This window comes from Tachysurus vachellii, chromosome 7 (genome assembly GCF_030014155.1).
Source record: "Tachysurus vachellii isolate PV-2020 chromosome 7, HZAU_Pvac_v1, whole genome shotgun sequence".
Lineage (NCBI taxonomy): Eukaryota > Metazoa > Chordata > Actinopteri > Siluriformes > Bagridae > Tachysurus > Tachysurus vachellii.
Window position 1 is genome coordinate 1,057,501 of NC_083466.1, and position 25,000 is coordinate 1,082,500.

Below are 25,000 nucleotides of genomic sequence, written 5' to 3' on the forward strand. Positions count from 1 at the left end.
TTATTGATTCAGTTGAACGATTTGTTTACGGAAATAAAATACATCCTTGTTTGCGAACGTGTTGCTTTTGCTTTGGTCGCGTACCGTTGAGAGATGTATTAATTAAAGATAATAAGATTTATACCGTATTTTAAAAAGTGAAAAAGATTCATTGGATCGTGATGATTGATTCACCGATTCATCGATTTTACAAAGTGAAAAGTTTTCAAATTTTGCATCACTTCTGTACAAGTGACGCAAAACGTTCCAAAAACATTCCAAAAAATTCCTGTACAAAACGTGAAACGGAGCACGTACGTACCTACAAGCGTTTGACGATGACTGCGGTATGTTTGCGTCACAGGCTGGACCGATCTGATGCCCGACGTCCCGATGGACGTGAAACCTTCCATCTCCGATTTCCATGAAAATCCCGAGGTCAAAGTGCGGAAGCGATACAGAAAGAAGAAGACCAAGCTGGAAGAAGCGTTTCCTACGTACCTGCAGGTAAATTTCTACTGAATATAATCCGGACTCCACCTCCCGGCCACACCCCTTTACATGAAGCTCCGCCTCTCAGACGTTCCGTAGCTCGCACTGTAAACATATGAACAGTGAACACAACTGTATGGGGCGGAGTTAGAGGCGTGCAGCGCAGAATTAATTATTATTTTCTGTCATTCAATCTATTTCTACAAAGCTAGTGATGAAAATTTAAAGTCCACGAGCATTCTCTTTCACACTCACACACACACACACACACACACACACAAACAAGGGTTTCTAAAGGTATTGCTAGGCAACTGCTTAGCTAACCCGAGAGAAAGCACAGCTGGGGTTCATACCCATTTAATAGAAGCTGACGTGACGAGTCCACAGGGAACGAGTGATGATGTCGTTCCTCCTCGTCCTCCTCCTACCCCTTCATCGTCGCAGCCGCTGCAAACGGACGCCCGAAAGCCAAGTTCAGCCTTGACGAGAAATAGCCGCAGTCTAAAAGCAGAGAAAAGGGGGGAGAACGACGGGGAAAAAAACAGAGATGCGTTAAGTTAACGCTAGCTGTCGTTTTTAGAATCAATTATTGAAAACGAAAGCTTTTAGCAGTTAGCGGTGTGACCCAACAAATTTCCACAGGTTTTGTCCATCAGTCCTAACTCAAAATGTTTATTGGTTACATGCTTGGTCTGATTTTTATGCTAGCTAATAAATAAATAATGGATGCTTATAGCCACTAGTTTAGCATAATCCAATAAAACTGGGTTGTTAGCTGCATTAGCCTTGTAGCGCTAAGGCAAAAAAAAAGAAGGAAAGAAAAACCGAACGTTTTGGATGAAGGCTAATGGAAAAAGTGTAGCGATGTTAAAAACTAGATATGTTAGCATCGGTATCATCAATATTTCTTTAAGATTTGTCATTAATAATAATAATAATAATAATAATAATAATAAAAAAAGACTCGGTTTGACAAAAACAGTCACATAAATAGCTAAACTAGCACCGTGGACCACAGGAGAGACGCAGTGACCGAAAACTAGACTAGAAATGAATCAGGAGTGTTGACGTGTCTCTCAGACGTTAATCTCTGTATCCTGTGTGTGTGTGTGTGTGTGTGTGTCTGTGTGTGTTCGTTCTAGGAGGCTTTCTTTGGGAAAGATCTTCTGGATAAGAGCAAGCAGAGCAGGCAGGAGACCACGGGTTTGTTAGAGGAGGAGAAGGACAGGAAGCAGCAGAACCCCGGTGCTCTGAAACTGTCATCGAAACCTTCAGTCAGCACATCAACACCACACCCCAATAAAGCTGCAGCACCACGTAAGGATCAGACACAACGGCCTCCTGTATTGTTTCTTTCCCCGGATTAAAACCATGACATCTCACTGCTCCACTTCTCACTCTTCTGGGTTTGGCCTGTCCCTAATTTATTTATTTATTTTTTTTAAAAATTTTTCCCACATAAACATTGACCTAAATGTTTTGGTTTTTTTTTTTCTTTTCTTTTCTTGAAAACATCCCTATACACGTTTATCGAGAGCACTGAGAACACTGTTGCTAGGCAACTCAGGAAAACAGGAGCTGAAAATCCCCCGACTGTTAATAGATTTGAGGCTAAGGACGTATCTAGCTAGCACAGTGTCGTTACGGACCTCAGAAAGGCACGACGACCAAAAATAAAACTTTAAATAAAAAAAAAAAAAGTCAAATCAATCGATCATCAAAATCAACGTTTCTCTCAGACGTGCTGTTCGATTACTAACCGCATGTAGGAACCGAAGGAACGTCGGACCGCACGGATCGTAGGATTTGATCCGAGGAGTCAACAGAGTCGTTTGTTGCTTTACTGAGTAGAAATGAGAAGAGACTTAGGTGTTGAAATATTTCCTGTATCATAAATGCGCGGGTTTTATCGGCAGGGAGCTGCGAGGAGCCGCTGGTGGATCTGTCCGAGGTGCTGAAATCAGACACCGATCTGTTGGGAATGTTGTCTGATAACATGGGCAAACAGAGCGAGGAGTCCGGTAGGATAATCACTCTGACATCATCACGTTAGCGCTGTAGCTCTGCGCAGCCGAGCGCTCTGTCTTTTCCTTCCTCACTCGCTCTCACTCACTTCGATCCGTTTTGGGTTCTGCATGCATTCTGATTCACTTTGAGTTACTCAGGTTGATCTCTTTAAGTTGCTTTCTTTCTTTCTTTCTCTCTCTGTTTTGTTTCTATATCTCATTTCTGGTTCATTTCTCACTCATTGTGTTTGGTTTTGGGTCCCTGTAGGTCTTGATTTTTGCCCTTTCCAGGTTGACTGCTCTCCCTCTCCGTTTGGTAAGAGCCTTAAAGCCCAAATCATGTTTTCCAACTTTTTATTTATTTATTTTTTCTCTGTTAAAAATCATTTTCTAAGATTTGCTTTTCCTACAATGCGTCAGGTGCCGAGAAACCTTACAGAGATTAGCATCGTTTGTTCAGTCGCAAAGTGCTAGCTACGTTTATGCTAATTTCTTCCCGGACCCTTATGAAACGTTCAGCGTTATGCTAGCCTCAAGCTAACATTAGCATACCTCTCTGCACCACTGTGATGCGTGTAGTATTCTATAGTTCACGTATGACGTTTTCTGTGCGTGTAGTTTAATACGGAAATTACAGAACGTCTATAGTCTGGTCTGTATGTCGGGATGGTCCGGAAACCACGAACCCTACGAACTCACGAATTCTAGTCTAGAAAAGTACAGAGCCACGTGGGTGGTATTGTCTGTCGAAACCGCACTGAAACTACGATGTGTAAAGAACGTTACGAGATGTCACACGCCTTGGCCTGAGAAAATCATTCTCATTGACCCGTTCAGAGCAGAGCCGTCCTCGCCTACGTGGTAATTTACACTGTTCCAGGTGTTCGTTTAAAGCCAGACCCGAATGACGCCACCCTCAGGAAAAGAGAAGGACACGTCTTTTAAGCAAGAAAACCTGTTCTAGACAGAGCAGGCTCTTAAACAAAGTGCTGGCCTTCCACATCCAGGCTTTCAGCTGTGTAAAGAATAGTCCTGATTGTGTGCACAGAGCTATAGGAGGCCTTGGCTTCAGAAACACCATGAATCAGTGCTTAGCCTTGGGTTTCAACAGTGGCTTAGCTTAGGTTTTATTTTATTAACTTCACCCAGACATTATAGACAGATGGAACCATGTCTTCTGCCTGACATATTTATATAAAATAATCACACTCAAGGTTTTTTTTTTAGTGTCACCGGAATTCACCATAGTTACAAGTTTCTGGGGTTTTGTAACTAACAGAAGCTAAAAGTTCTGATACTGTTAAAAAAAAAAAAGAAACGACAGAAAGACGTTCAAAGTTATCGTTTATTTCGTTTAGCAGACTTTTTTTTTTTTTTTTCCAAGTGAGACAGAATCCAATCTAAGCATTCAGTGAAGCAGTAGTATATTTAATATCATATGTATAGTATAGTTGTGTGTGTGTGTGTGTGTGTGTGTGTGTATAAGTAGAGTATGTGCGTATAGTTCAGAAAGTAAAGTATGTATTTAGGTCTATAAAGGTCGTCTGGACAACTACAACCCTTAACGATTTGTCCTTCTTTTCTTTCGTCTTCAGCTGGACTGGACGTTGCTCCTCTTTCAGAAGAGGCTTCGGTTTCTTCGCAGTCAAACCAGGGACGAGTGTCTCATCAGGACGAGCCGCTGGACGGTATTCTGAGCCCCGAACTGGACAAGATGGTGACGGACGGTCAGTGGGTTCGGTTACATTAAGAGTTTTTATTTAATTCAAGAAAAGACAAAACACTAAAAACAGATTCCTTTCCTTCTCTGCAGAATCCATTCTGAGCAGACTGTATAAAATCCCAGGTATGATATATTCTACCGTGATTCTATTGTGACGTTCGTTTAGCCACACAACAGACCGTGTAGGTATCTTTTTTAAACACGATATCTGCCGAACGCAGCTAGCTATGTTGATCAGAACCGTGGGAATCCTTGCAGCCGAGCAACGACTACCAAAAGATGATCAAATTTAGCTTCCAGCTAAGAGCTAGCATGTGTAGCACGTGGCGTGTTGTATGTAGACGTGCCTTAGAACTGCCGATCTCCTCACAGAGCTGGAGGGGAAAGAAGTTGAGGATCTGTTCACTGCCGTGTTGAGCCCCAGCACAGCACAGCCCACTCAAGCTCCTCCCCAAGCCCAGGGAACACACACTATACACAGGCATCCGGTGCAGGGACCCTCGCTCAACCAGATCAACTCAGGTACGTCACCAAAGATTTACACCAAACCACATGAATGTAACATCGTTATATTTGCACAATTCTTTTTTTTTAAATTGATCGAATTTGACACTTTGCGTAATTACCGTAAGTCAACGGTGTCCAATCTGATCAACAAAGAGCTGGCGTGAGTGCAGGTTTTTACACCAACCAAGCAGAAGCCACACCTGATTCTACCTGTTTAATCTTTTAGTAGACTCTGGTGTGGCTTCTGCTTGGTTGGAATGAAAACCTGCACCGGCCCTTTTTGGATAGGATTGGACACTGCGGCCATAAGTAGTAGTAGTATAAACTTTATTAACACAATGTTTTCTTCTCTAGGAATGTTTCCAAGAATGCCAGTGATAAATGGTCTGGTGAACCCCAATCAGCAGTTCTCTCCAGGACAGATGCCTCCCGGGGCAGACGTGGTGCGAAACTTCCCTCCCATGCAACGCATGCCTTTTTCTGACAATCTGAGGTGAGCAATGGTCATAAGGAACACTCCTGGGTTTAACGTCTTAGGAAATCGAGGATCACGTAAATTTGACGCAACACGGACGGAATGAGAGAAAAGCCCTATTCGGACGGGACTAGTTTTACAGGGGGTCGTTAGAGAAATTTCAGTTTCACAGACGTACTTTGTGATTTTAATCCCGTCCGAATCTGCCATGTCTGTCTTTTTCTCACACGACCTGTGTAAAATTTCCAGAGCAAGTTACCTACTGTTTTTCAGCAAAATCGGCGCTTCTCTGAGAAATCTAATCCTGTCTGAACGGTGATCCTGAATCGGTGATTGACACAAATGTTTTTTTACAAAACGTGTTTTCTTGTCTGTTTTGGTCAACGTTAACTATCGTATTAACCCTAACGCACCGGTATTCAAGGTTCTGCTTTCTGCACACCGATAATGGATGTAAATGTGTTCGCTACCCTGCGAAGAAATAAAAAAATGAAATCAACAAGAAGAGCCAAATCACGTAAATTGTTCAGACTGGCTACTGTAATATCTACTTTTATTTCTATAGTCAATTACATAACGTGAAAATGATATAAAAACGTATTTATTCCAGTGGGTTTATAAGAAGTTCTATATAAAACCATTTGTTTTTATTATTATTTGTTCGCCGCCATTTTACTATAGATCGGTCATATGACCATACGCAATCCACGCATCCTGGACATGTGGTCTTGTGCCACGCCCACATGTAAAACACAGACACTCCTACTGTACCTCCGTAATAAACACACAGATGTTAGTCCAGTCCGAATCCATACTTGAAATGACAGACGTCGGCTGAAAACAATTCTAACTCGAACGTCGTTTGGAAAACTAGTCCCGTCCGAATAGGGCTAAAGACGTGGTCCGTCACCGTCTGGAGGATAACTAGCCACGCGTGTCCGTGAGAACTGTAAAGTGGACTTATGTTTTGGGTTTATTTAAGCCTGTTATTTGTATTAGTCTATAGTGATATAGCTGGTGATTTTGTTGTTTGAGTTCTTCACCTGCTAGCTAGGTTGCCTGTTTTTAATAATTGTTAAACGTAGTACAGAGTCTGTGGTCTATCTCACAAAGAAGCCCCGCCCCCCCAGGCCCCGGCCCTCTGCCCAACCCTACCGCCTTAACTAACAAATTTTCTGCGGGAAACCCTGAATACCTATATGATATGTTTAAGCTTTTGGGACAATTCCCACAATGGCTGTTGTTCACTACCATTTAGGAGGAATTCAAATTTTTGGACCTTGCTGTAGATGTCCGTAAGTGACGCTATATGAGCCTGTGTGTTGAACAGGGACAGGAAGTTTGGTCCAATGTCTCGGGATGCAGCAGGTCCGTGGTCAGCCACCGGCCCGTGTCCAAGTCCCGCTCCGCTTCCCGTTCCGGCTCCTGCAGCCGAGGGAGAGACGGATTCCTTATCCACGGCTCAGAAGAGCATGCTGAAATGGGAGAAAGAGGAGACACTGGGAGAACTTGCTACCGTGGCCCCTGTCCTCTACACAAACGTCAACTTCCCCAACCTCAAAGAGGAATATCCAGGTGGGTGTGGCTTATCCACTTAACCATCGAGTTCAGTCGAACGCTGCTTTATTTTCTTAAGATTGTTGGATTTTATTTTGCAGACTGGCAAACACGAGTGAAACAAATCGCCAAGCTGTGGAGGAAAGCAAGTTCTCAAGACCGAGCCCCATACGTGGTATAACCTTTAATAAAACCTACTCCGTCCTTCAGTTATAGTCTCTCTTTAATAACCTAATAATATCCATGTTATTGATGGTCTTTTTGAAGATCCTTTCAGTCGACATGATGTTACGTCTCTTACAGCAAAAGGCCCGTGATAACAGAGCGGCACTGCGCATCAACAAAGTCCAAATGTCTAATGAGACCATTAAGAGGCAGCAACAACCGCAGGCCTCGCAGCCTTTGGAAGTGTTTGATCCTGCTATTCCTCCTCTGGACCCTGAGCTTCTGTTCAAGGATCCTCTAAAGCACAAGGAATCCGAACAGGAACAGGAATGGAAGCTGAGACAGGTAAAGGCCGTGAGAAAGGCCCTTAACCCTCAATTGCTCAGTTAATAAAGTCTTGCTGGACAAAAAATTCATGAACACATTAAAAAACAACTTGAGATTCCCACATTTTGTCTGATTGTTACTGAAAGGTAATAAGTTATGCTTAGAGTCTGATCAGTCAAACTCGCTGTGACTAACCTAAATCATACTCCGGTTAAAATTAGGGTTTCGGGTATTTTCAAGGCTGGAATCTTTCCATGGGAATTAACGGGAATTTAAAAATAATGCAGAGTTTCCTATAACAAGGAACTTAAATGTAGTTAAAAAAAATCTTAACAGCATAATTTTGTTTAAAACAACAAGATTTAATACAATTTAAGTTGAATTTGTACCCTACGTTCCTCGGGCACTTGCACACAGCACACTGCTTACTAGAAGGCCATTGAGGTCACACCCCCTGCAGGTACTTACATTCTTCTATAACATGCACAGTAACACTTTATTTTAGGGTCATTTAACTATTTGCTTATTAGCATGAATATTAATAGAATATTGGCTATTTATTAGTACTTATTAAGCACATATTAATGCCTTATTCTGCATTACATTATTCTACATTCTTAATTGTTACATTCTTAACCCAATACCTAAACTTAATAACTACCTTACTAACTCTTAATAAGCAGTAAATTAGGAGTGTTACACATACACAGATCGTTTCATGACCCTCCCCCTCCCCCACACACTCACTCCCCCCTGAAATAAAAAAATCCTCTATAAAATAATGTTTATTACAATTATTAAGTTTTTTATGTTTATTACAAGCATAATAATGTTTATTATGCTTTTGTGTTACTCAACGAAATAATCAATTAAAGTTCTACTTACAATTAAATCAGTCAAGACGTCATTTTTAAAATGTGTATTACCTTATATACACGTCTGCTTATGACCAAATAAAATGTTTATTTATGTTTGTATATGTAATAGTTTATATACATTTCCCTTTATTTCCAAATAATTCCCATAAATTCCTGTAAATTCCCATACTTACCCAAATTCCCCAGATTAAGTTCCCGTGGAAACTTTCCGCCCCTTTGCAACCCTAGTTAAACTACTGTAGCTCTTTTTCCCACTCATGTAAGACGTGTAAATCTATAGGACAAAACTGCCAGGTAGGAGGAATTTGGCCATGTTGAAAAAGTGCTAGCATGTTTTGGTTACAGCAGGGTGCTTCAGAAAGGTTTTTGGAAAAGAACCAATGCCCCTTTTCCACCAAAAAGAACCGAGTGCTGGTTCAGAGCTAGCACTGGTGCTGGTTCAAAGTTGGTTCCACTGGAGAACCTTCTAAGAACCGGTTTGTCTTTCCATCAGTTAGAGAGCATCACAGAGCCGAGTCTGACGTCACTGTATACGTGTCACGTTACACAGTAACGTTAGCGCAGCAGCGACAAACACAAACACATCAACAATGGCGGATGTTGCTTTAATGTTAATGCTCATGACTTTGTGAACCTACATTAACACCCAAACGCGGCGAATCCAACGTGTACGTGCAGCTCCATGTAATCTGTATAAACGGAGGTTGTGATGGAGAAAGTACATAACGTTATTTTATCATTAACACAGAAAACAGTTAGCCTTAGCATGTAGCTACTTACTATCATGTGTGCTGATAATGTATCATATTGCGGTAAAGTAAAAGTGTATTAAACATTGGTATATTATCAAATGCGCTAACAGTAGCCCCGCCCCCAGGCGCTAACAGTAGCCCCGCCCACAGCCCCTGATACAAGCAGTTCTTGAGTCTAGATCAGTAACGTTTTGGTGCTACTTAAGAACCACTTTTCCTGGTTCAGAGCCGGTGCTTTGGCTGTCGAAAAAGAAAGAGCCGGTTCTAAATTAGGCTCCGAACCAGCACTCAAACTGCCTCGGTGGAAAAAGGGGCAGTAGTGATGTCAAATGCTTATTTACCTCCTGGGTCTCCTTCAGGTCACAGCTCAAGGGGCCGGTGTGAAAATAAAACAGGAAGCACAAATGCTGGTGAAAAACAACTGGGTTGTTCACCAGTATGTGATGTGCTAATATCCAAGTTGTAAATGCAACTCAAAAATGTTCTGTGGCTTTCGTTAGCCGTTAAATATTAAAACGTCAAATTCTAAATTAACAAAATATATCCGTTCATTGGAAATACTTTCCCCTTTATAGATAATTACCGATAATAAGTGTGTCTTCATTCCTTTTATTCGTCTTGTTCAGTAAGTATAGGGAGTCATTTTTGTTTTGGCTCAGTCAGTCCCATGACAGGCATGAAGCCTGAAAAATCCATTTCGCTTAAAGCTTGTATTTTTATCACTCCATTACCATTACATCCTTATTATCATCTCATCAAACCCAATCTGTCGAACAGCAGCAAGTGGAAAAAAAGCGTACTGCGTTAGTTGATTGCTTTCTACAGCTGTTGTAAATTAACAGTCATGGAAACTCGCTTTGCTGTAAAGATCTCGGTTAATTATATTGCCGTGTGGCTGTTCTTCTGTCTCCAATGGATTAAGTGCACTTTTTTTTTTTATGACTGAAAGAACAATTTATTTTTTCTTTTCCACATGAAAAAGAAAGATGTTCAATTCATGTACAGCAGGTAGGCTTAAAACAATCCGTAATTACAGACAGTGTTACTGTTTAATTGCAAACACTTGCTTTTTTGGCCTAAAGTTTCAGTGAATCACGAGGACTATAACTGATGCAGCTATAGGCAGATGTAGTTTAAATAATAATAATATAACTCGAAGTCTTCGATTACAGTGATTTTCTACAGCATCTTTTGTAGTCTGATAAATTCAGTTTTATAAATGTAGTTATTTTGCCTTTATTTAGCAAATGTTTTGTTTTTTATTCCAGCAAATGAGACAGAAAAGTAAGCAACAAGCCAAGATTGAAGCAACGCAAAAACTCGAGCAGGTAAAGAATGAGCAACTCCAACAACAGCAACAGCAACAACAGCAGCAGCACGTCAAAGGGGGTCAATCGGACCTTGACAGCTCTGGTAGCCTCCAGAGTCCAGCCTCATCACAGTCCAGCAATGGGAACATGTCCCCTATGCAGTCCACCTCCAAGAACGGGTTCTCTAAACCACAACTCCCAGGAACTCCAACAGCAGGCTCCCCAGATGACGTCTTTTTACGTCCACACCCTCCACCCCCGTCTTCAGGATCTCAGCCACAGTCACCTCAGATGTTTTCTCCAGGCTCTTCTGGTTCTAGGCCATCATCACCCTGGGATCCTTATGCGAAAATGGTGGGCACACCAAGACCACCACCAAGCGGCCCGGTTGCAGTTCGTCGGAACTCTGAATCTGGGAAATCACCAAAGAGTCTCTCGGAGGAGCGCGGGAAACCATCGTCGGTACATGAATCTATCGGTTCACCCACAGCCCTTAATGTTGATCCATACGCTAAGCCCCCAGACACACCAAGGCCTACAGGTCCAACAGACCCCTTTCTTAAGCCTATGTGCCCTCCCAGGGTGAGTCAGCCTGTTGAAGGGAGGCACATAATAGGTTCTCCAGGACACGATCCATTTTCCAGGGTAGCTGTGAGAAAGGAAGCATACCCGCGAATGCCTTATGGCAAGATGATTCTTCCAGATTCTTTAGCCCACCCTCTACTCACCCCCATCCCAGGGAGTAATGAATCTGGCTCTGTCCAGCCCTTCAAAACACCCATGCCACCACCTCAGCCTCAGGACCTTAATGTAGCCATGCATTCAAGAAGACCAAGTGGGGATCCCTTTGAAAGGACAATGATACCACCTCGTCCTGCAGAAGCTTTTGCGCAGGGTCAACAGAATGACCCATATGCGCATCCTCCACTTACTCCGCATCCTGCAATAAATGAAGGCTTTGAGAATCAAACAAGAGTTACACGGCAACCTCAGACCCAACCTTTTATACAACCTGGGCCAGTAGCACATCAGTCCACTGGAAATCCATATGCACGTATGCCTTCAACGCCTAGACCAGATTTCTCTCATTGTGATCCTTTTGCCCAGTCCCCGTATTCTAATCCATATGCGCGAATGCCAGGAACTCCTAGACCACATGACCCTGAACCTTACTCTCGCCAACCTGCCACATCTCATCCTGTTATAATGAACCAAGCTTCCCAGCAAACACAGTCTCAGAATCGCATGCAGTCACCCATGTCACTGGATCCTTATGCACAGGCTCCTGGGACACCACACCCAGGGGTACCAGAAAGGTTCCCCAGACCTCAGAGTTACCAAAGGAATCAAGACCCATTTAATCACCCCCCTGCAATGTCTCGACCAATAGGACCTGACCCTCATGCTCAGCCAGTGGGAGTTACTCAATCTCTACTCCATGATCCATTTGCTCAAGGCCCTAGGACACCTCTTCCTGGAGGTGCACCACAGGGTATACGATCAGGACCCATGTCCACGCAGGATGCATTTTCACCACCTCAGGTCTTGATGCAGGAAACATTTGCCAGTCCAGGGTCTCAAACTCCACGAAACCCTGGTCTCGCAGATGAAAACAGTATGTCTCAGTCACCTTCTAGTCAACCAAGCCAGACTCCGGTTCATGACCCATTTGAACAGGCACAGATGAATACTCACCCTCAGTTCGCAGAAAACCGGGAGCAACAAGTATTAGCACACAGCACTGTAGCAATGGGACAACCAAACTCTGATGTTCAAACTGTTCCTCTTGTGGAAGCCGAGGAAAGGCTCAGACAGGTACAGTCATTTCTTTGTTGTCTAATTAAGTCATGTTTGTTGACCGATTGTGTTAAATTCTACACTGTGTTGGTTATAGCGTCAGCGTATTCGAGAACTGCTTCTCAGGCAGCAGCAGCAAAAAACTGCCATTCGCCAAGAAAAGAGCCCACAGGAGCAGCCAGGGCCCATGACACCAGGAAACCCTCAGCACTGGAGTCAAGATGCACGAGGTCATCAAAATGATTTATTCAACCGACCACCTCCACCATATCCTGGTCCAGGAGTTTTGAGGGGTCTTCAGAGATTTCATGGTCCATATCCAGGAGATCACAGAGGCTCTTTTTCTGATGGGCAATTTCCAAGACAGCAGTTTCCTGGAGATACAAATAACCTCAGGCAACCAGGACCCAGGTGAGTGTATGGGAATGTTAAAGTAACAATAATAATAATAATAATAATAATAATAATAACAATAATAATGCACTTTTTAATGCAATTATAGGTTGGGCTTTCCCTCGGGTGTTCAAGGGCCTGGTTTGAGACCCCCTATGAATCAAATGCAAGATTCAATGATGGAAGGTCATCCGCAAATGAGAAGGTCCATGTCTATTGATCTGGGCAAGTCACTTGGAGGCAATCCAATGGGGTTACAGCCATTACCTTCTCAAAGCATACATATGCAGCAACACAATATTATGGGACAACCTTTTATAGAACTCAGACACAGACCTCCCGATAGCAGGTTGCGACTTCCCTTCGGACCTCCTGTTATGCAGGGAAACAGAATGGAATCACCTTTACAACTTCAGCGGCCTCCAGGATTTATAGGTGGTCAAGAAATGGGCTTTTCAAACAATCAGGGTCCTAAACCCATGGATTCTAGTATTAATCAAACTCCAGGAATAGGTGCAGATATGCACGGAACGATGAATATGGACAACTTGCATCACGCCACTGTTTCAGTAAGAACTGGACAGATTCCAATTATGAGGTCAATGAGCCAACCTGCTTCAAATGAGACCTTCGGTGAAACCACCCCATCAAATTTTCCTGCAGCAACTTCTGCACCATCAAATGAGGTTGATTTACACATGAATGAAGGATCCGATGAGAAGATCGATGCAGATGAATCAGCTGTGAAGGACCTTGAAGATGTAGAGGTCAAGGACCTAGTGGATACAGATTTAGAGAACCTAAATCTTGATGCAGATGATGGAAAAGATCTGGATTTGGAAGCTAATGACCTGCACATAGACGATATCTTTTTGACGTCTGGGAAATTTGATATAATTGCCTACACTGATGCAGATCTAGACCTTAGTGAGGATTTGGATCTCAATGATCCCATCGATGACCACAACGACAGTGCTGAGCTCCAAAAAGAGCAAGATGAGAAAAAGCCCGAGAGTCCTAATGATGGAACCTTACCTTCTGATTTCACATTTGCAGAATTGAAAGCTGAGGAAAAACCTGAACAATCATTAGATAACATAAAAAAAGAAGATAATCAGGTTTTTCTGAAAACAGAAAAAGATATCAAAACTGAGGTCAACGGTGGTTCTTCACAAGAGCTTAACCAAAATCAATTAACAAATGCTCCAGTCGGTAATCAAGAAGACTTCAGAGATAGCATGGATGCTATCGCAAAACCCGGTGTTCACCCTGATGCTACTCCAGTGCTGTCTAGCTTACTCGTCAATGTTCCTCCAGATAATAAACCGCACAAACAAGAGAACTGTGGTCAGCAAGGAATACTTCAGGAACAGACACTTAATTCATCTCTGCTTGATCAAGAACTGAATTCTGACCTGGTGGTAGACCAATCATTGGTTTCCACTCAAACTGAAGGTCCACTAGAGATCCATTCAGGTTCCATGCAGGATCAGCCCCCAGGTTCTGCATTTGGGGTGGATCAAAAGGATGCTCTGCTTTCGGTAGAACAATCTGGCATTCTTTCTCAGACCCAACAAGCCATGTTGTCCCAGCAGGGCCAGCAGAATCGTCCACTGCTACTGGAGGAGCAGCCGCTCCTGCTGCAAGATCTTCTGGACCAGGAAAGGCAAGAACAGCAGCAACAGAAGCAGATGCAGGCAATGATCAGACAGCGGTCCAGTGACACTTTCTTCCCTAACATAGGTAAACGAGGGAGTGAAATTTGTCAAAATTGTTTTTTTTTTGATATCATAATTCACACAAGTTGTTTTTGATAACTTATAAAATTGTGGGTTAATTTTTAGATTTTGATGCCATTACTGATCCTATCATGAAAGCAAAGATGGTCGCTTTGAAAGGAATCAATAAAGTGATGGTTCAAAACAATATGGGAATGTCACAGATGGTTATGAACAAGTAAGTTTTTTTTTTTTTTTGTTGTTTTTTTTTTTTTTTAAATACTTAAAAAAAAAAAAATTACAATATTCTTTTATGTAGTATAACGTTTATGCGTTCAAACGCATGTTTTGTTCTTATTTTATTTTATTTTATTCGTTCTTTTTTCCCCCCCAGATTTCCTGCGGGTGCACAAGCAGGTCAGGGATCACAGGGTCCAGAAGGATGTGTTCCTCCTCAGCAGGCAATGGCACAGCAGGTACAGCATTCATTTATATTGTCGTTTTCTAAAATCACGCAAAATCTCATTTGTATTAACGACGACTCCCTATATTTATAAAGGACGGCAAACTGGCTCCATACATGACGAGACCCAGTCCTCCAAGTTTTGGTCAAGGATTCACCAGTAAGTGTGTTTTGTTTTGTTTTCTTTTTAATGATGCGTTGGCACTGACTACATGTTAAAGGTGAGGTCTCAGATGTTTGAGAAACGCTTCAGAAAACCGAGTCGGGCCGACAAACAAAACAAAAACAAAACAAACGTGTAGCCAATGAGCAGAAAGGGGCGTGTCTTGTCCATATGGGCGGAGAGAGTGTTCAGTGAGCATGTGTGACATTAGCAGAAAGCGGTTTTAACATTGACATGGAGGATAAAAACAAAGAAAGAAAGAGAAGAAAGACTTACGATAAGGTAAGAAGTAGGACGTGTTAATATAGGATCAGCTTTCCAGCGCTGGAGAGAACTGAAGGAGCAGGAAGTTGGTCACATATTCACAGATTGGAGTTTCCTGAGTCAATAACTCCTGAGCTAAACACTGTTACTACACAAATAACACCTCTTTTCTATCGTAGTAATGTAGAGACACAGCTACAACCGTGTTTTGTGTAGTAACAGTGTTTAGCTCAGGAGTTATTGACTCGGGAAACTCCAATCTGTGAATATGTGACCAACTTTACTTAAGACGCCGAGGCGCTTTTTTCCTTCTCGATAGGTGAGTAACGTTGGTTTTGTTTTGTTACACAGAACTAATATATGTCTTTGTCCTTTACATGATTATGTTTGTGTGTCATTTTTGCTTGTTTGTTTATCTACAATCGTATTGTTCTTCACTTCAGCTATGATAAAGACACGTTTCTTTCCAGTAGTTGCCTGGGTTACGTATGTATGTGTGGGCGGAGCTATCGATACAGGGGTGGGACCTGTTTGGGTTAGGGGCGTGTTTGTTTTGGTGATTTTATATGTCAACATTGGCTTTCAAACAACAGAGACCCCACCTTTAAAACAGATTCATTCATCTTGATAATTGAACTTTTTTTCTTAGATGAAGCCCAGAAAATACAGTATGAAGACTGGCTTCGGGAGACTCAAAAGCTTCTTCAGATGCAGCAGAAGTTTCTCGAGGATCAGATCGGGGCTCACAGGAAGTCAAAGAAGGCATTATCAGCTAAGCAGAGAACAGCTAAAAAAGCCGGACGAGAGTTTCCCGAGGAGGACGCCGAGCAACTGAAACATGTCACAGAGCAGCAGGGTGTGGTACAGAAACAACTTGAACAGGTGATGTAGCTGCATGTTCGTTTTAGACACAGAAGTACCTTATGTGAAACAATGGATCTTTGTTCAGCAATTGGTATTTTGTCTTCCACAATACAGATTAGGAAACAACAGAAAGAGCACGCAGAACTAATAGAAGAGTACAGGGTCAAGCAGCAGCAAGGTGCCCTGCAGCCTCAAATGATGCCTGGCATGTTGCAAGTGCAAAGTCATCCAGGCATGATGCCAACTGGCCCTGTGAACCAACCTGTTATGGGTCCAGCCATGCCCATCCAGATGCAGCCAAACCAGGCAAATATGCCCAACATACCAGGCTGGCGTCCTGGAGCTCCGGCTCCTGTTGGATCTCAGGTGCCGGGTATAATGCCTCCTCAGATGATGCAAGGCCCTGCTCCTCAGCAAACGTTACCCAGGCCTGGTCAGGGGCAAGTCACCAGTGAGTCTCCTCATGTGAATTTTGACGACACCAATCCATTTAGCGAAGGTTTCCAAGAACGAGAGAGAAAGGAGAGACTTCGAGAGCAGCAGGAGAGACAGAGGGTGCAGCTGATGAAGGAGGTGGAGAGACAGCGTATGAAACAACGCATGGAAATCGAGCAGCAACAGCAGAAAGGCCTCCTCAGCCAGATGCCCTTCTATAACCAGAATGTACCTCAGGACTTCATGCAACAACATAGATCTCAGCAGCAAATGCAAGGGCCAGGATTTCCACATCAGCCAGGCATGCAGCCTGGAATTGGAGCCCCGTCTTCTATACCCATGATGGGAAATGGCCCTTTCCCTCAGGAAGTAAGACCAGGTTTTGGACTGGATAACCAAGTAACACACGGATCTCATTTTGTTCAAGGGCCGCCCAGACCACAAAGATTCCCTGGACCAAATCTAGTACAACAGAATCCAGGTCAAGGTCATCATTTCGCTGTCGAATCCACTACACCTCTCCCACCAAACTTTCCCGGATCTGGTCCATCCCTGATTCAGCTTTATTCAAACATCATCCCAGACGAAAAGTCAAAGAAGAAAAGGAACAGAAATAAGAAAAACGACGAGGACTCGGAGTCTTTAAGGGCACCATCTACACCACACTCTGACCTAACCGCCCCTCTGACTCCCTGTGTGTCGGATACGTCGTCCACACCCACCAGGAATCCCTTGCTCTTTGGAGAGCAGGAGCTATGCGAGACCTCTCTGCCTGGATCCTCCACCCCAGGCTCTCAGAGCAGCCAGCACCACTCGGAGCTGGAGCGTCAGCTCTCCGATGGTAGCTATTGCGGAGCGTCTGACATCACCATGGGTCAGCATGACATACAAGACAAGATTCTGACTAACATCAAATTGGAAAGAATCGAAGTTAGTGACTGTCATGGTCCGAAAGGCACCGACATGAACATGGTTATGGGCGTAGTAAAAGTAGAAGGGGACAAGGAAGGCATGTCACCACATCCCACAGGCCAAAGTCCAGCAGGTAGCTCAAAAGGAGAAGGTGGGAATGAGCTCCTGAAACATCTCCTGAAAAACAAGAAGACCACTCCACCCCGATTACACCACCAAAAGTCTGAGGACAACATGAGATCGGAGGAGGAAACTTTAATGGATAACAAGGCTCTCTTGAGACAGAGCTCTATAGACAGCAGCGGGGTAAAGATCCACTCGTCTTCTTTCTCATCTTGGCTAAAATTTATTTCATCAATTGCTTGTGTTTTACACCTTCTTCATTTTTTCCTTCCCTTCCACAGACCTTCTCAGACAGCCAGCTCTCGTTTAACCCCGACTTCAGCAGCCCCTTAATGTCCGAAGACAAGAAAAAACAACGGACCAAGCGTGCTCCAAAGAGCGGAGAACGTCCAGCCCCTCGCTCCAAAAAGAGGAAGAAGGAGGAGGAAGAGAGACAAGCCATGTATCCCTCCACTGAACCAGTAATGACTAATCTGAAACAGGTAAGACAGACGGAATAGTCCTCGTCTTCTGGGCTCTGCTTGCTTTATTGTAGAAGAAAAAATCTCTATCCACTGTAAATTTTTATCAAGTGTTGTAATCTTTTTAACTCGTCAAATGCTCCTGACCAATAGAGTCTAAGCCGTTTATATCTCTCTCGCTCACAGTAAATAAGGGTAAATGTTGTGCTTTCTGGGTAAAGGTGTCTGTCAAATGTCAGAAATGTTCACTTCTCACGCAATACCCACGTGTCAGAAACTTTCAAAAGGGCAATAATTAACAACTTATCGTTCACACGCCATGTAAAGTGCCGTGTAACGATGCCGCCGTTGACCGTTAAACAATTTCTAAAGAATTCCTGTTGGTAGATATCAGAGCTCTGTGTTAATTAAACTATCATCTAACCTCGAGAGCCCATCTCTCTAAGGCTCCTGATCGGTTTCTAATTTCACACACTCGCATCTTATCTTTCCTTTCTCTCTCTCTCTCTCTCCGTCTCTCTGTCTCTCTCTGTCTGCATCTGCCGTTAGCAGCAGCAGCAGCTCTCACTCTTGCCCCTGATGGAGCCTCTGGTCGGTGTAAATTTTGCCCATTTCGTGCCTTACGGCAGTGGGCAGCTAGATGGAGAAAGCCGTCTTTCGGGCACTTTCGGAAGTGCCTCTTTGGACGGCATGTCGGATTATTACTCCCAGCTCATTTACAAAGTACGTCAGAGACGCAACGAACAGAACTAGTATTTATAATATATTCGTGTTAATTGAGCCCGGCTCATTGTGTTTTTTTTTTTTTTTTCTTTCTTTTACGTCGTCCAACAGCAGAACAACCTGAGTAACCCTCCAACCCCTCCGGCATCTCTGCCTCCAACACCTCCGCCTGTAGCACGCCAGAAGTTGCTCAACGGCTTTGCCACCACAGAGGAACTGGCCAGTAAAGCAGCTGTCGCGGTCGGCCATGACGGTGAGTCTGGACACTGAACACCGTAAAGACGCCAAAACGGAATGGATACACACGAGTTTCTAACTTTTACCTTTCACCTAGTGACCAAAGGGCTGCCTTCAAGACCGCTGCACGTGCCCTTTAAAACCGAAGAGGAACTCTTCGCCAGAGCTCTTGCTCACGGACCCAAAACAGTGGATGTACCTGCTTCGTTACCCACGCCCCCTCACAACAACCAGGAGGAGCTCAGGTCAATCCTGTTTTTTTGGTCTTATGGTTGTTCACATGGTCACGAGTCTGTTAGTGAACTTGAGTGATACCACTATAGATAAGATGTTAAGCCGACACTATGACCAGGGTTAACAGGAGAGGGGATTAGTCAGAATTCACGGTTCATCGTAGCCATCATCCCTTTCTAGCGATAAGGTGTCCATGTAGAGCTCCAACAAAACTAATAGAAACCCTTTTATTCCAGTTAGTCCTTTGGGTTATTGGTTCACGGCCCAATATTTCACAACGTAGTCTGATTTGAAAGTTGCTTAAATCGCTGTCACGGTGCCGTCGGGGCTTGGGTTCTAAACTTGTAACTTTTCGTTGCTAAAACTGAAACCAGCAGCTGTGAAATAGTGTGAAAAGCGCGAAACGGTTCCAGATTCGACGCCAGCGCTTTGTCGTTAGAAAAAGACGAGTAAGAAATGGCTTCAGACCTGCGTTTTACCGGCTGGTTATTTTTTTTTTCTGTACAGGGGACAAGACCACTGTGAGGACAGGGACACACCGGACAGCTTTGTTCCTTCCTCGTCTCCGGAAAGCGTGGTCGGCATGGAGATCAGCCGCTATCCAGATCTGTCTCTGGTCAAACAGGAGCCTCCGTCTCCATCACTCTCTCCAGTCATGCCAATGTTCCCAAAATGCCGAGGGAAAGGTAGTTTTATCTCACAGGACATTTAACACAAACCTAACAGACATTTATACACTTTTTCATACTTTTCCCACCATGTGTCTGTCTTTAGGCTCTGAGACTAAGCTGAGGGAGATTAAAACCGAGCCCTCGTCCATGTTCTTCAACTCTCCGTTCGGCACGCAGCAGAACGGCCCCGGACTGGTTTCCATAGCGATCACACTGAAGCCTGCTGCTGCAGAGGTGAGGAAGCTCAGAGACCAGAGGAGAAAGAACGAAAAAAGAAACGCGTTCATTCGTTTAATCGATTAATTTATTTATTTTTGGCTGTTTTAGAACATCACCGACGTGGTAGCAGCCATTGCCGACCTCATCCGGGTGAAGATCCCTAGCAGTTATGAAGTGAGTGGTGGACCGTGGCCACACAGCAGTCTGGGTACCCATAAGGCCTTGGCACACGGCCTTGAGCAGCGTCCGGTGCAGACTCGTGGGGCAGAACAGATGAACTCTCATGCAGGAGCTCAGCATCTGCAGAATCAGCACCTGCTTAAAAGTGAGTTATTTTGTACCACATAATATAAACGTCCTGTGAGAACATGTTTAAGGTTCAGCATATGCTGGTGCTCGCTGTCCTTCAGAGGCTTGTGGTTTGTAAGCATCTCCTTGATTACCAAAGTCTCCCAGTAAGGGCTTATTACTTCTAGTACGGGCTTATTACTATTAGTATGGGCTTATTACTACTAGTACGGGCTTATTACTACTAGTACGGGCTTATTACTACTAGTACAGGCTTATTACTTCTAGTACGGGCTTATTACTATTAGTATGGGCTTATTACTACTAGTACAGGCTTATTACTTCTAGTACGGGCTTATTACTATTAGTATGGGCTTATTACTACTAGTACGGGCTTATTACTACTAGTACGGGCTTATTACTATTAGTACGGGCTTATTACTATTAGTATGGGCTTATTACTACTAGTATGGGCTTATTACTACTAGTATGGGCTTATTACTACTAGTACGGGCTTATTACTACTAGTACAGGCTTATTACTTCTAGTACGGGCTTATTACTACTAGTACGGGCTTATTACTACTAGTACAGGCTGATTACTACTAGTACGGGCTTATTACTACTAGTACGGGCTTATTACTACTAGTACGGGCTTATTACTACTAGTACGGGCTTATTACTATTAGTACAGGCTTATTACTACTAGTACAGGCTTATTACTACTAGTACGGGCTTATTATTACTACTACTACTAGTACGGGCTTAGTACTACTACTAGTACGGGCTTATTACTACTAGTACGGGCTTATTACTACTAGTACGGGCTTATTACTATTAGTACAGGCTTATTACTACTAGTACGGGCTTATTACTACTAGTACAGGCTGATTACTACTAGTACGGGCTTATTACTACTAGTATGGGCTTATTACTACTAGTACGGGCTTATTACTATTAGTACAGGCTTATTACTACTAGTACGGGCTTATTACTACTAGTATGGGCTTATTACTACTAGTACGGGCTTATTACTACTAGTATGGGCTTATTACTACTAGTACGGGCTTATTACTATTAGTACAGGCTTATTACTACTAGTACGGGCTTATTACTACTAGTATGGGCTTATTACTACTAGTACGGGCTTATTACTACTAGTACGGGCTTATTACTACTAGTACGGGCTTATTACTATTAGTACAGGCTTATTACTACTAGTACGGGCTTATTACTACTAGTACAGGCTTATTACTACTAGTACGGGCTTATTACTACTAGTATGGGCTTATTACTACTAGTACGGGCTTATTACTATTAGTACAGGCTTATTACTACTAGTACGGGCTTATTACTACTAGTATGGGCTTATTACTACTAGTACGGGCTTATTACTACTAGTACGGGCTTATTACTACTAGTACGGGCTTATTACTACTAGTACGGGCTTATTACTACTAGTATGGGCTTATTACTACTAGTACGGGCTTATTACTATTAGTACAGGCTTATTACTACTAGTACGGGCTTATTACTACTAGTATGGGCTGATTACTACTAGTACGGGCTTATTACTACTAGTACGGGCTTATTACTATTAGTACGGGCTTATTACTACTAGTACGGGCTTATTACTACTAGTACGGGCTTATTACTACTAGTACGGGCTTATTACTACTAGTACGGGCTTATTCAGAGTACAAAGTTAAGAAAGTGACAACAGAAACAACTTTATACAGTGAAGGTAGATTTAAGGAAGAAAAAAAAAGTCAAACGTGTTTGTTGTTATTTCCAACTGAGAAAGCCAACGATTCCAGTCACTCTCTAAGCTTTTTTTCTAAAATCACCGGACGGGGAATACGGTAGGTTACATCAGTCTCTTTCTAACTGTTTTCCCGTTATCATTCACACAGATGATTAATCGCCGTAACAATGTTTGCTAACCCGGCGCCTCGTTATTTCTCGCTCTGAGCACCCTGAGTGGATCAGGTGATGACAGTGTCATCGATGGTTCAATGATTAGGGAGGCTAATGACACGTAGTAACGATCCTGGCCTTCCCGAGTCTGTTTATCCGTGACATACTGTCAGATATTTCCACTGGAAATTCTGGGCACGGATGCCAATATTCCTGAAGGTTGTTCTAAACCATTCTCTTTTGGTTGTTACAAACTGCAACCACAGCCAGGTAACATAAACTACTCACGATAGACATCGGTACGCCAATCGGTCACGATGTAGTGAAAAAAATGTAGTGTTGTATCACACAATGAAGAAATGCACAAGTATCTAGGGATAACAAATTCAGAAAGATTCGATGGCACAAGTGTTCACACGGTGTTTAATCCGCTTACAGGTCCTATGAGAGGCAGAGAGCAGTACCGAGACGGCTTGAGCAGCCCAGGGCCCAAGCCGCAGTGGTGCCGCCAATGTAAAGTGGTCATCCTGGGGGGAGGCGTAAGGAAACCAAAAGATCATCAAAACAAAGCTCAGGTAAGACAGGATTCTTTACATACTCCAGTGTGAGGTGGCAACACACCGAGGAAAGCGAAGTGCAGTGACACGAGGAATTACATTAACTCCTGATATTTTTAGCATTTAATCTTTTCTCCATGCCTTGACTTATCAAGGGCTGGGCGATAAAACGATAACGATATGTATCGCGATAGACACGTGATCGATATCAATAAAAAATGTGTTCGATAAAACGTTTGATTTTTTTTTTATTCTTCGTCGGAAGAAAACGGAGGTTGCGAAGCAAGTTTGGTTGTATTAACAAAGGCACTCGCTCTCTGGTAACCTAGCAACGTAGGGAGTGACACGCTAACAGCCAATCATGTAACGGTATCACGTTTGGTTGCGCCATATCATCGTCTCGTGCCGTTCTGCTGGATTCCTCTTCAGTAACCGGCGACTGATGAGCAGAAAATGAGCCGCAGTGAGCGAGGAAACTGTAAATAAAAGAGGAAACGTCAGCGCACCAGTACGGCGGTTTATTGGATATTATAAGTCTGACCGTAGTCGCACCAACGTCATCTGAACATTATACAAGACCGTTTCTCTATGTTTATATTTAACACTTTACACTATTTTATTACACTTTATTAAGCATTTCTTACATTTTCTTTCATTTCGCACCTTAAACGTTAAGAGATAACAGTTAAGTGTTCATTGTGACTTTAGACATGTTTACATTATAATTATTAGAGTTTTCCTGCTTGTTGACGTTTCTGTCTTAATAACTGAGGGGATTACGATCAGAGGAAGGTTAAGTTTAAAATAAAAAGGTTTAAATGTAATAGATTTTTCTCCTGGTCCTTATTTTATATGTGTCATAAAAAATATCAATAATGTTCGATATCGACCGATATGTAACATTGATATCGTGATACAGTTTTCAGTCGTATCGCCCGGCCCTACCCTTAACTGAAAAGCCACACACTGTTTTGTATTTTATTTTTTGACCGACGGTTTTCTAGGAAACGGCCGGCGTCTTGACTCATTTGATTCTGTTTGCTCTACAGGACACCGAGCCGAGCTCTGATAGAGATTTGGTGTTCTGCAGCCATAGTTGTCTCATACTGCACTCGTCTGCACAGTCCAAAGGCAGCTGTGACACAGAGGTTTGTCCTGTACCATGAATTATATTTGGAGCTGGTTTGTGTAAAAATACTGTAGAGTTTTGTCCAAGCCCAGAAGCCAGTGAGCAAATGCGAGAATTAAACTTGTACGATTACACTGAAGAGAGTCGTAATTACATTAAGTCGAGAGTTATCCGAATGTTTAAGCTATGTATTGTGTCTCCAGGCATCTGTGGCCCTGCTTTCAGACCTGTCAGTTAAAGGAAGTCCATCCAAAGCACAGCATCAGTACAACAACAACATGTCCTCTTTAGACGTCCACTGCTTGGCCCAGCTTCAGCCCAAGTCTTCATCTCTGTCCCCGTCTCAGCCTAGACTCCACGTCACTCCAGCTCCAACAGAGCCTCTAAAAACGCAGCCCAAGATGGAGCAGAGTGTTCTCGAGGGGCAGAATCTCAAGGTAACTGTAAAGCTCAAGCCTCGTTCCCACAACCAATCAGACGAGAAGCCTTGGCAGCACGGAAAACGCTGGAAAGGCTTACGTTGGCGCAAGTGGACGATGCAGGTCGTGGTGCCGAAAACTGGATCTCCGGCACCAGAAAAGGCAGTGGAGGATCTCCTGCTTCAACTGAACTCGTCTCTGCGTCCTTGCTCGTCTCTCCGAGACCGGCGCCGCTGCTGCTTCTGCCATCAGGAAGGTGACGGGATGACAGACGGTGCTGCTCGCCTCCTCAACCTGGACCTGGACACTTGGGTTCATCTGAACTGTGCCCTCTGGTCCTCAGAGGTGTACGAAACCCAAGCAGGTGCCCTGATCAACGTGGAGCAGGCGCGTCAGCGTGGTCGCACCATTTCCTGCGCCTTCTGTCAACGCCTGGGCGCCACCAGCAGCTGTCACCGACTCCGATGCCTCAATGTCTACCACTTCACATGTGCTTTGCAGGCGGGTTGCACCTTTTTTAAGGACAAAACCATGCTGTGCCATCAGCATCGACCAAGAATCTCTGGTTCTGGTGCCCTCCTGCACCTTGAGGACCAGCAGTTGCGCTGTTTTTCAGTATTTCGTCGCGTCTACGTCCAACGTGATGAACTACGCCAGCTGGCTGCTGCTGTTCAGCGTCCAGAGCTTGGACACACCTTTCGTGTAGGCAGCTTGCTCTTCCATACTATGGGCCAGCTTCCCCCTACCCTGATGCCCCACTTCCACTCGTCCAACACCATTTTTCCACCCGGATACGAGGCTAGCCGTCTGTACTGGAGCATGAGGCACGGGCACCGCCGTTGC

The 25,000-nt window shown here is 43.6% G+C and overlaps 1 protein-coding gene across 7 annotated transcripts in view; it reads left to right on the plus strand.

The window, feature by feature from the left end:
• Positions 1–25,000, plus strand: part of kmt2cb (lysine (K)-specific methyltransferase 2Cb) — a 59,855-nt gene that overhangs the window by 29,125 nt on the left and 5,730 nt on the right. For 2 of the 7 annotated variants that reach the window (XM_060873732.1, XM_060873734.1), the window contains exons 26-54: positions 344–486; positions 1,614–1,788; positions 2,388–2,492; positions 2,746–2,793; positions 4,073–4,204; positions 4,291–4,323; positions 4,573–4,722; positions 5,062–5,200; positions 6,513–6,757; positions 6,841–6,914; positions 7,043–7,249; positions 10,130–11,986; positions 12,066–12,379; positions 12,471–14,104; positions 14,206–14,317; positions 14,474–14,555; positions 14,639–14,702; positions 15,619–15,851; positions 15,948–17,486; positions 17,585–17,785; positions 18,314–18,487; positions 18,599–18,740; positions 18,822–18,969; positions 19,466–19,644; positions 19,733–19,863; positions 19,957–20,173; positions 22,491–22,627; positions 23,659–23,757; positions 23,942–25,000. The exon at positions 23,942–25,000 is cut by the window's right edge and continues 106 nt beyond it. In XM_060873732.1, coding sequence (XP_060729715.1) covers positions 344–486; positions 1,614–1,788; positions 2,388–2,492; positions 2,746–2,793; positions 4,073–4,204; positions 4,291–4,323; positions 4,573–4,722; positions 5,062–5,200; positions 6,513–6,757; positions 6,841–6,914; positions 7,043–7,249; positions 10,130–11,986; positions 12,066–12,379; positions 12,471–14,104; positions 14,206–14,317; positions 14,474–14,555; positions 14,639–14,702; positions 15,619–15,851; positions 15,948–17,486; positions 17,585–17,785; positions 18,314–18,487; positions 18,599–18,740; positions 18,822–18,969; positions 19,466–19,644; positions 19,733–19,863; positions 19,957–20,173; positions 22,491–22,627; positions 23,659–23,757; positions 23,942–25,000 — 9,773 coding nt within the window. The remainder of the gene's footprint in view (positions 1–343; positions 487–1,613; positions 1,789–2,387; positions 2,493–2,745; positions 2,794–4,072; positions 4,205–4,290; positions 4,324–4,572; positions 4,723–5,061; positions 5,201–6,512; positions 6,758–6,840; positions 6,915–7,042; positions 7,250–10,129; positions 11,987–12,065; positions 12,380–12,470; positions 14,105–14,205; positions 14,318–14,473; positions 14,556–14,638; positions 14,703–15,618; positions 15,852–15,947; positions 17,487–17,584; positions 17,786–18,313; positions 18,488–18,598; positions 18,741–18,821; positions 18,970–19,465; positions 19,645–19,732; positions 19,864–19,956; positions 20,174–22,490; positions 22,628–23,658; positions 23,758–23,941) is intronic. The other 5 variants (XM_060873737.1, XM_060873733.1, XM_060873736.1 and 2 more) reach the window with 5 other exon arrangements.